This window comes from Apostichopus japonicus, chromosome 13 (genome assembly GCF_037975245.1).
Source record: "Apostichopus japonicus isolate 1M-3 chromosome 13, ASM3797524v1, whole genome shotgun sequence".
Taxonomy (NCBI): Eukaryota; Metazoa; Echinodermata; class Holothuroidea; order Aspidochirotida; family Stichopodidae; genus Apostichopus; species Apostichopus japonicus.
The window spans coordinates 4,632,926-4,645,593 of NC_092573.1; the positions used below are offsets into that span (position 1 = coordinate 4,632,926).

The 12,668-nt window shown below is 36.1% G+C and overlaps 1 protein-coding gene across 1 annotated transcript in view; it reads right to left on the minus strand.

Moving 5' to 3' along the window:
- Positions 1 to 837: 837 nt before the first annotated feature.
- The window catches only part of LOC139979016 (uncharacterized), a 184,308-nt gene continuing 172,477 nt past the window's right edge, over positions 838 to 12,668 (minus strand). Inside the window, exon 6 of the mRNA XM_071989653.1 lies at positions 838 to 946. Coding sequence (XP_071845754.1) covers positions 838 to 946 — 109 coding nt within the window. The remainder of the gene's footprint in view (positions 947 to 12,668) is intronic.

Sequence of the window (12,668 nt, forward strand, 5' to 3'; positions counted from 1 at the left end):
CAGACGAAGGAACTAAATTTCGTAAAGCACTATCATATTATAATGGATATTACTGCAATGGCTTATACAAAATGGTTCGTTTCCAAGAAGGAAAGAAAGGTTATACTATAAATAAATGTTAAAAACAACTTCCTTCAAGTCTCGGGCAGCTCAGTTCAAAACTGTTAAACACCTACAAGTTACTGATAGCCAAACGACACCAATCATACACGCCATTATTTCTCATGATTCCTATTACAAACCTCACGGTTTTAGAGATCGCGCAGCAGAAATTGGAGTCATAAAAATATCTGTTATGATAATCCATATATATCGCCACCGCTAAGATGGTTTCTCGGCGGGATAATCCGTGACGTAAGTAAACACGTGTTTCAGATCGACTATAGGAAAGTAAACTACGACCAGCCACATATATGCGCCCCTTTCCTCCTCAATCAATAGTTCAATGAGCGAACAACTTCATAGACAAGCGGCGTCTGTTTGCTTGATCGAGTTAGAATATTCTATACTGATTATATAAAGTAAGTCACCAAGTCTCGTCCGTTGCACAGCAAGGTGAGTCTAAAAATAAACCGGGCTCCATCTCTCTCTCTCACTCGTCTGTGTGATGGAATCGGACATTGCGCTTTTTTTTCAAATTCTGCTTTGGGTGAAGTCATTTCGTTTAATTGGTATTCCGTCCACACGATGTTTTTTGTTATCCTTATAAATATGTGGTCATCGTTGGTACGGGGATACTTGACTCCATATGTTGTAATTAATTGAGGCATAGAATGGCTGATGGTATCTGTTTAAACTTCTCTGACCTCTCCGTCGACTTATACCCAGTTATTCATATTAGATCTGACTGTCATTATAAAAGGCGTTTGTACTTCTCATCTGTTGTCGGAATGAGTCTAAATGTAGATTATAGGGCGACACTGACTCGTGAAAATTTATGACGTCGCTGGAAACGTCACGACCAAAACAAGCGAAGTAGGAAAAACAGTCGATATATTAGGACGAAGTGAGAGATATATTGGTGTTATTGTCGGCACTTACAACAATATCTTGATTACGAATGCACTTTCTAAAGAAAGTTGTCTGAACCAGTTTCTTTCCTAAAACATTGTGATTTTTTATTATCTTCAAATCCCGACTTAGATAAATGAAAAAAAAAGTCAAAATGAGGAAAAACAAAGTACCAAACAAGAAACTAAACAGGAAAAAAAGTAAAGAACACAAAACAGAACTTCTTCACTTTATCGACATTGATGAAAACAGTACTAAAGAGATAACCAGGTTCAGTATTTTAATGAACATATGACGTCATATACTTTCGACAGCCTTATCAACAACATCCATTGCACTTTATATAGGCCAGTTGATATATTTTACTTCATTTTCTCTCTTTACCAGTACCAGTCTTTATACAACAGCATGTCAACATGTTTGATGCAAATATTTGTTATATTATTTTTTAGGCTATATAAAGTTTTTGTCTCATTGACTTTGAAGCAATAAAATTGTTTTTCATAACCTTATATACTCATCACTTTATATTGCAAGTATTAATGAAAAACCCACACATTTCAAAATCCATTTGATTTTTGATTTGGTCCATTATACCATCCAAGGAACATCCTATGCAAAAGTCCATGGAGCCATACTTTGATCCTTAGATTTACATGCAGTTGTTAACCAGGATATTATCATACCTCTTGATATAGGCTGTTCTAGCAACTATAGATGGAGAGAATCATGTTATATAAACAACTAGGCGGAGAGGATGATATGGGCTATATAAACAACTATTAGGAGAGGATCATATGGGTTATAAGCAACTGGGTGGAGAGGATCATATAGACTTTTGTAGAGACCAGATTGAGGTAATCATATATGCTGTCCTAGCAGATGGCGGTGGGGTGGGGGGGGGGGTGGCGGTGGGGGTTGAATCATATAGACTATTACAGTATTAGAATTACAGTATTACAATTAGAGGTGGTTATAGAAATGATTACCGACATCTTCGTCTACTGTAACCTTATCCTCTCGGTTTTCGCTTTACTCGAGTCGATTCAAATTACCTCGATCGACTCTTCGTCGTCCAAACGGCAAATCGTAGGCTTCTACAGTATGACTTTAACAACTGCAGTCGACGTTTTCGTAATTTCCAACCTACGCACAAGTTACCGTGGAGGTCGATTCTTTCTTCGTTCTTCTCTTAATAATAAACGCTTGTAATTCGTGTATATATAAATATAAATATATAAATATAAATATATATATATATATATATATATATATATATATATATATATATATATATATATATATATATATATATATATATATATATATATATATATATATATATATATATATATATATATATATATATATATATATATATATATATATATATATGCAGTGGCTGTGACGACTAAACCTACTTATCAACTTACAATCTAAATTGTTGTGACCTAGTTTTGTATAAATCTGCGACATGTCGATCCTGTAAAAGAATTGCACATAGACATAGATGGCTTTGTTACACCAGAACTAGGACATTAATGTCAGTACAAGACCTAAAACTAGGGCATGAAGAGTCGAAGAAAAGAAAAGGTGAAGTTTGATCGAAGTGGACGGAGGGGTGGGCTTGTAGGTGAAGCCTTTAGTTGTTTCTTACTACTCACAATGTATGACAAGACTGGCAGAAACTGGGGTACACAAAAGTCATGACAAGCGAAAGAGAGAGGGAGGGGGAGGGGGGAGGGGTGGGGATGCTATCACAACAATTTAAGAATATTCTTTTAAAGACAAAAGATAAAATCAGCCGTTGGTATCTGTTATGTAACGTCTGCCATTAAGAAAAATGAGAAAAAAAGTACCAAAATATATTTGTCCCTCTTTCGTGAAAGGTATAAGTTTAAGAATTCTTGCAATAGCTTTAAAATAAATCTTTTTAAAAACTCATTTAGATAAAGAACTCATCATTTTACCCAATTTGGGGTCATAACAACGTTCTGTCTACTCCTTGAATTATACTCCTTGATGCCATATTTTACACATGTTTTGTATCATTGTTTAATATCTATATTTACGGCATTTTAAGTTCTCAAGACTTGATTCTTTTTTCAATAGTTATTAACCAAAACCAAAATCAAACCAAAACGAAAAACCCAAAACAAATAACATTCTGGTCGGATTAGTATCAAGTTGAAAGTTACTAATAATTGATGATAACCAATGTAACTGATTCAGAAAGTTGCCCGAACAACTCGCTGTCAGGCTAGTTGGAGAAGAGACGAGTTACCTTTAGACGTTGTAACACGAGTATAGCAGCATGAGTATGTGTATACCATGGAGGTCTGTTTTTACCTCCACGGTATACCAACAGAATTCACCTGAGTACTATTGTGATTATGAGTACAGCAGTCTCAGTACGAATACGAGTACTCAATTTTGTGCTGGTTCCTATACAACTCTTTAAAAATGTCCTCTACCCACGAGGGCGTATTCTAAAATAGGAGTACACGTACGGACTCTTGGTCCTGTCCTAGAGTTCTTGCAAAACAATGTCAAAAGCCTTACACAAACCATCAGATGCGGACACATATATTTATAAAGGTAAGGGCCTGGCCCTGGGGTCGTAGAGACTTAGGGGTCAGGGGTACCCTCCCCAGAAAATATAATACTTTAGACTTCAAATGATGCATACTGAAGCATATTTGTACCCTCGACTAATTTTTAGCTTTTAGTGTTTATTTAAATTCACTCAACAAATAAGAAATGTGCGAAGGCTTTCTACATTGTATACATGAAAGTTGATTAGACCATCTTATGGAATTGAATTGTTTATATTCCATTTTTGTTGTATCGGAAAGTTAAATAATATATCCTATCAGAATGAATCAACCAAGAAAGCTCCTTTAATTCGACCAATCGTCCTCAGTACCTCGAAACTTTCTTTTCCATTAAGAGGTCGAACAGATATATTTCAAGATAGCCTAGAAATGTAAACGACTAAATTACTCAGATTACTACTCAGAGAAGAAAAATTGAGTTCTTACTGATTTAGAAATCGTCATTAGAATTCTCGGTGGACCATTTCTCTAAGAATCGCGAATTTCTTCAAAGCACGAATTGCACGTAAGCACTCCGCCGCCACTTCTAGAGGTTAATGTACTTCTAAACCGATACATAGGCAAACCATTTCATATGCATGTCTGCAAGCTTCTTGAATCAAGAGAGGATTCTGGGTCGTTCTGTGAAATTTCAGGTTCTCGTGTACGTTGTAAGTTACTATGTTACTATAGAAAAGCTAACGTTTTTCATCTGAATGATGTTCGAGATCCTTGTAAGGAGAATAAAAAACAAAATATGTCTGCCAAGAATTTAAACTTCATATGCGATACAACGTGCAAACTATATAAACTTGCACTTTGTACGAACAATCACATCACTGCAGTCCTGGTATATAGGATGTACTTTATACCTTTGAGAGACCCCCAAGACAAGAGTAGCGCAGCATTATTTTCCCAGGGTCCATGGTCATTATTGAGGTTGTTTACAGTATAAGATGCTCCGAATATAGAAATCTAACTAACAGCAAATCTCATCATTTTAACATAATGTCAGCTGCTGTGCACAAAGCGCTATGCTCGAAGACAAAAACCTGGACCAGGTATTTACCGGAACTGGGAGTCACGATATATGAACTCGGTTGCTCCGTATAACACCGGCCCACCAAGTTGGACCGAGAGACCACACAGGTTTTTTACCTCAAGAAATTTAAGGGGGGGGGGGGGGGTTGTATCTAGTGTAAAGGAGGTATGTTTGAATAACTTGTTGTAGAATCTACGGTATATTATTTACTTCATTGATGTCAGTGCAACTAAAGAAGTGACAAAAAGTGCAGATATGGAGGATAAAGTAAGTCAAGCCTTGCTAATTATGTTTCTCTGTTTTAGGGAAACGAAGCAGACATTTAAATAATTTCAAGAAGTGCTTGAAGTGTAAAACGGCATTGCCATCCGATCCTAAAAGCAACGGCACATGTTCCTTTACCGTGTGACGAATATTATTCCCCGGGGCTATTGAAAACTACTCGCATGTTTCATTAAGCAATGGGAATTCTTAATAAGTTTTTTTGCAGTAATGAAAAGAACAATGCCGTTATTTGTAGGGTGATAAAAATCTTGTTATCTCTAGGGCAAATAAGCGGAGTATGAATTGGCCTTCACAATTTGTTTTTTGTGCGGGTTCTGTTACCTATTTCGGGATGTTAACTGAAGTCCTCTAGCGACATACTTTTCGAAATGTTTAGTCGTGTAATCAATTTGTTAAAAACTACAACACAAGTTAAACAAACTTGACGTCATGGAGGGGTGTCGCTAAAACAGCGAATAATCCCAGCAGACGAATTCGTCCTTGTTTTGTTTCACTTTTTCTTTCTTTTGTTAGTATTTTGCGTATACACACATAAAGAAAACTTAAAACTTGTAAATATCCGACAGTTGCTAGCTTTACAAATATAACTTTCATATGAACACAGCAATGACATTTACAACATGCTGCATTTATACAGCAATACTTTTCATTACAACAAGTAAGAAAAACGAAAAATACGATAACGATAATGTGACGATGACTATGACCATAAGCTTAACAGCCATAATCACGGTGACTATGACGACGCAAGAAAATGCGATGATGATGATGATGATGATGATGATGATGATGATGATGATGATGATGATGATGATGATGATGATGATGATGATGATGATGATGATGATGATGATGATGATGATGATGATGATGATGATGATGATGATGATGATGTTGATGATGATGATGATGATGATGATGATGATGATGTTGATGATGATGATGATGATGATGATGATGATGATGATGATGATGGTGGTGGTGATGATGATGATGATATGTCTTTTTATGGAATAAGCATTAAACATCAGCAGTCTTAAGACAAATTAATGATAACATCCCTTATTGTATGAATTTGGAGCTACTCTACATTATTTAGTCTTTTTCTGCAAATGAAGTTAGTTGGAATTATTGAGAAAAAAAATTGGCAATATTATTTTCAGATGTCCGATAAATTATTGATAAGAAAATGCTTATTTCTATTGGAAACATCTCATCGCTGTTGCGATATGTTGCACTAAGTGCTTTCACTACATGACCTAGTTGCCGTTTGTGTGTGATACGAAAGACTCTGACATCGTACCACTTGCTTCACACAAGGGAGCATTTAAACTGACGCTCAACTTCAAGAGTGTGATGGGAAGTATATAAAATTGGGCATTCACGATCTTTTAGAAGCAACGCCCAGGCCTCTGCAACGTTGAATTCATAAACGTCCCAGGTGACGATGCAAAGTTAGAAAACTATATTCGTAATGTAATCATATTGATAACAATTGAAATATGTTTATGTTGAATATCTAGACAGAAATCAAAGTGAGTTGAAGGGATAACATTTGTGACACTTGAATTGAAAGTCACAGATTCATTCAAAACAGTGAATTGAATAGTTCCTTCCTTGCAGAGCAGCTACATGCAACAAGGGTGATTTGGGTTACCAGAATTCGTAGAATGTGAACATTTCTACGTACGTTGCTTTCCAGTGTCTATACCGCTTCCAATTGGCCAATTTCTTCATTCTAATGAGGTTCTCGTGTTGGTAGTTGGATAAACAGAGGTACGTGTAACAATATACTTTTCAATCATTTGCTAACATCACCGTTGTAGCTATTACATAACCGTGATTACTAACATCGCCGTGGTAGCTATAACTCCAACGACCGTGATTGCTGACATCACAGCGGTAGCTATAACCCTAACCGTGATTGCTGACATCACCGTTGTAGATATAACATAACCGTGATTACTCACATCACCGTGGTAGCTATAACATAACTGTGATTGCTAACATCACCGAAGTAGCTATAACTTTAATAACTGTGATTGCTAACATCACCGTGGTAGCTATAACATATCTGTGATTGCTGACATCACCGTGGTAGCTATAACATAACTGTGATTACTAACATCACCGAAGTAGCTATAACTTTAATAACTGTGATTGCTGACATCACCGTGGTAGCTATAACATAACTGTGATTGCTAACATTACCGAAGTAGCTATAACTTTAATAATTGTGATTGCTAACATCACCGTGGTAGCTATAACATAACTGTGATTGCTAACATCACCGTGGTAGCTATAACTTTAATATTCGTGATTGCTGACATCACCGTGGTAGGTATAACTCCAATAACCATGATTGCTGACATTAACGTGGTAGCAACTACCCTAACCGTGATTGTTAACAACACCGTGGTATAACATAACCGTGATTGCTAACATCACCGAGGTTGCTATAACTTTAATAACCGTGATTGCTGACATCACCGTGGTAGCAATAACATAACTGTGATTGCTAACATCACCGAGGTTGCTATAACTTTAATAACCGTGATTGCTGACATCACCGTGGTAGCTATAACATAACTGTGATTGCTAACATCACCGTGGTAGCTATAACTTTAATAACCGTGATTGCTGACATCACCGTGGTAGCTATAACCCTAACAGTGATTGCTGACATCACTTGGTAGCTTTAACCTAACCGTGATTGCTAACATCACCCTGGCTACTAACTTCCCAAGGTTGGCCAATACATACCGACTAGATATGGACAACTGGTGAACGTTGGGTAGGTAACCAATGGTAACTGGTACATTTAGATGGTAAAATACGAGACCCATCCGCTATTTAGGCCCTTCAGCAAACACATTCTGAAGTGTTACAACATGATATAAACAAACCTAAGAGGGAAATATCCCGTTGACTTTGACAAAGACATGTCGATACAAGGAACTACATCATACATACCAAGAGCTCAGATCTTAAATTTCATGTGAATAACGACAAGTTTGACAGCAGTCGAACAGCAAATTAACTTGTCTCTTTCTGAATTGTTTTACAGACATATTTTCTTTCTTTTCCTCAATGTCTTTACGTAACAAGAAGAGGTGTTTCACCTCACTAGGCTTAGACTAGGGAACACTTGTCTTTCCTTAAGCCCCTTGAATATTCTACAAGCCGTGGCTTAAATTTCACTCAATTGGGGGCGTGCAGACTGATGAGGTATTAAGTGGGAAAACAGACTCTTTTCTTGAGTTACACTCGCTCAACTAACGTTTGCTTTTGTCAGCAAATCGTCCGATAACACATTCTGTTATCATAATGACCTAAATTTATCATTAATAATGTCAGTATTTTAATGACGGTTCATCGAAATGTAATTATGAACGATGGAAGAACACAACAAAAACATGTTTGGATGTATTCGAAGCTTTATATACCTTACGTAACATTTTTTTTGGCAAGACAGTCAGCATAAAGACACGCCATGTTGAAAGGGAACTGTAAACACAAGGCTTAGATATTACAGAAGCTAAGTACGACGTATTATAAGTAATCTTACATGTTTTTTTAACTGGGACGAAGAATTTTCTTCGCAATTCACATTTGTTGTCAATTAATGATGCATGGGATAACCTTCATCGTGGATTGGATTATTCCACCGGTGAATGGGGGGGGGGGGAGGGGCAGTTTGATAATTGTTACAGGTACGATGGAATTTTTTCAAAAGTTGTACAAATTCTGTGTGTCTATGTATAATTGAACAGTTAGTTATACAGCAACCATACCGCACACTACTACAGTATATGCAGACGGTTCACTACGACAGTACACTACAGCGATACAGTACGACAGTACACTATAACCGCAGTATACACTGCAACAACACTATATAACACTACAATACGATAAGGGGCGAGTTTTTAAAGAACACAAAAAGGAGAGATGAATTCCATTTCTATGGAATGTATTTCAATGCCCTAGTGGGGTGCAGGGGGCATTTACAGGTATATCTTGTTCTCTAGTGACTTCAAAGAACAAACATACATTCAGTTCAGAAATTCGGTCTCTCTTGAACTACTTGAAAACCCTATACAGTGACATCACAACAAGAGAATACAATGAGTACCATACGACATTACACTATGACTGACAACACAACTATACCAAAAGAATGCTGATACACCACGACAGTCTACCACGGCAGTACATTATGCTGGTACACTACGACAACGGCAGTGTTTAGTACACTAACCCACAAAACACTACGACAGTACACCAAGAGATGGGGTACTATCCGGAAATATACTACCACAATACAAACAACGAGAGGCCACTACGGCAGTACATTATTATGGTACACAACGACAACGGTAGTGTTTAGTACATTACCACATTACACTACGACATTACACTAAGAGAGGGGGTACAATCCGGAAATATACTATCACAATACAAACAACGAGAGTCCACTACGGCAGTACATTATTATGGTACACAACGACAACGGTAGTGTTTAGTACATTACCACATTACACTACGACATTACACTAAGAGAGGGGGTACTATCCGGAAATATACTATCACAATACAAACAACGAGAGTCCACTACGGCAGTACATTATTATGGTACACAACGACAACGGTAGTGTTTAGTACATTACCACATTACACTACGACATTACACTAAGAGAGGGGGTACTATCCGGAAATATACTACCACAATACAAACAACGACAGTACGCTACGACAGTAGACTACGACAGCACCCTGCCCCAGTAGTGTATGCCAGTGCATACCATTCTTTTTCATATCGGCTAATTTCATCCATTGTGGCTTCTAAATATTTACGTTATATGTAGCTGCGAATGTACCAAACCATGTGATATGGGGCTTCAATGTCATGTAGGCAATGTAGACCTAAGGAGAAACGAAAGAGGCCGTCAAAGTCGGATTGACAAAGTCTTTATAACTTATCCTTTTTTAGTTCACTCTCTTTGGCAACTAATCTGATGTATTAATTTAAAATGTCTTCAATGAGAACAGGGAAAATGGAAAGGGTATACTAAATAAAAAAGGTACTGGAGTTCGGCATCTTGTGAATTGTGCTCACCTATCCTGTGTTTAGAAAACATCAGCAAAATGCGATATAAAGATCTAACGGTACATTGATTTTGATTTATTTCATCTTTGGAAGTAATTGAACCAAATGACAATGTCTTCAACGTTAAACAAAGTGTGTTTGTATACAGTGCATGTGCAGTTCATGTGTTGGTATACACTGCATGGGCAGTTCATGTGTTGGTATACAGTGCATGGGCAGTTAATGTGTTTGTATACAGTGCATGCGCAGTTAATGTGTTTGTATACAGTGCATGCGCAGTGGATATTGTCCAAAATCTCTCTTTTCCCATGTTTAGGCTTGCTAAATTTGAAAGCTCTCTACATCAAGGGCACTGTCTCCGGTCCCATCTTGTCCAATTGTTGATTCTTCTCTGTATCTATAAGGCTACTTGAGACGCCACGAGATACTCTCAAGAAGATACTCTTCCGGTTTGTAAATCAGTTGATTGTCCTTTCAGAATTATAGAACGAAACTTGAATTTCTTTGACATTTATTTTTCTATCTAGATTCCAGTAAAACATGATCATGCTTATTATTGTAGAAACATAACGGGAACACGTTAAGCGTTGCTGTAGTAATTCGCTTCGGTGTCACTGGGCGACTCATTCGAATAAAGTGCCCAATAAATTTGATCATTAGTATCAGGTAAATATTTGATATCAGAAATGTACTGTCCAGTATTCAAAATGCAAAATGTAGTGAAATTTTGCATAGCTTTCTTCTTTATAGTTTACACGACAGTTCATATAATAAAATGTAAACTATATATTTATACATACAGAGTAACCTTTATAAAGCATAATAAACTTTCTGAAGGATTATCATACCTAAATAGAACCCCTGTCACGATTAAACCTTGGATAAATGAATTACCCGCCTGAAGAAGAAAACTGTTTCCCGTAGAAAGTGTAGATAAAAATATATAACCAAATATCCTGATCCAAACCGAGAGGGACAGACTCCTGTTTGCTTCTCAAGGAAACACATAGCCCTATATACATTACTATACACTATAGAAGGCGTGACAAGACATACCAAGAAGCTAGTCTATTCATTTGATAAAAATATCTGCTTACGGTAATAGCTTGGAATTTGATGAACGGATTTTAATCATCGCCAAAGCTGTAGTTGGACTTGATCATTTCAAACTAAATTGATTCTAACATGCTTATGCAAGGCCTGATATGAAGGCTTAAATCCAATTATACATATATGCGGGTAAAGGAATTCTCTACATGAGCTCAAGACCTTTGAAAAACGTTTGCAAATTCAAATTTTATACTTGACATTCACCCGAAGGTCAAACTTCGATTTGTATTTAAATACAACCCGCAGTCATATATATATATATATATATATATATATATATGTATGTATATATATATATATATGTATGTATATATATATATATATATATATATATATATATATATATATATATATATATATATATATATATATATATATATTTTACATCGTAATGAGCTTGGCGTTTTATGTTTGGTGTTTATCTTGGCGCAGAGTGCTCTGTGTCCGGTGGACAGAGCGAAGTATATGTGAGAATTAGTTGAGACGATAGCAGATATTGTGAATATTAAATGTGGAAGAAAACTATTCCACGTTATCAATGGAAACCTCATCTCATTATCTTGTCCCTAACTCATATAGATATGATGGATTGAATGTACTCTAACTCGGCGACTGGCTCTGTAGAGTGAATTACAGTATAAGGGGGTCTGATGTGATGTTATAACGGTAAATGGTATTCTAAAGATTTTGATTTCTCCATTATAATCTTCTTGTTGATTTATTCTTGAAAACTCATACATTTTGTATGTTTCCTCAGAGTTTAATCAAAATACAACGTTTTAAAAATATTATATATTTCTCTTTGTGACTAAGTGTGTTTAATCAAAATAAAAGCTCGTTAAACTTCGTTTGTCAAAAAACAAAGAATGTCTTAGTTTGATCGATTCCAATCATAATTATATAGTTGTAGATTTGGTTACAATGTCGACAATCCGCAACGACACTGATTCCAAATAATGTCACATTAACAAACTTCAATGGAAACATATATTGTTTCTAAAAAAAAACCCTTTATAAAACAATTTATCGTTCATGACAAGGTTACTTGTATTTTTATATTCTCTAGATAAACCTCTCTACGATTGGGCTTAATTATAAAGTCATTTGGGGCACTTGCAGAGAAGATGAGGAAAATATGAGAAAATGAGGGGCGAATATAAGTACCTGCTGATTAGATCTAGGTGCTGGATTTGTCAAGAAATGATCAGTTTGCCATCCTAATTGATCTATATTAAAACGATTGTTTTTAAAATAATCTTGGCTTTGTATTCTGACATGGATAACTATAAATATACCACTACTGTATATAAACAACGGTTCTAGATCACATATAAAGCAAAACAATTTACATGAATAAAGATAACACTAATTATTCAAATTTAAAGGAAGGTATACCTTCACCTTCAGCCGGTAAAGGTGGACAGTTAATCACTTCCTGTCAAGGTTCAAGGTTGAGGAATTTCGTTCAACCCGTTGATTCCTTAAACTCCCATATAATGTATATTTTCCCGTAGTC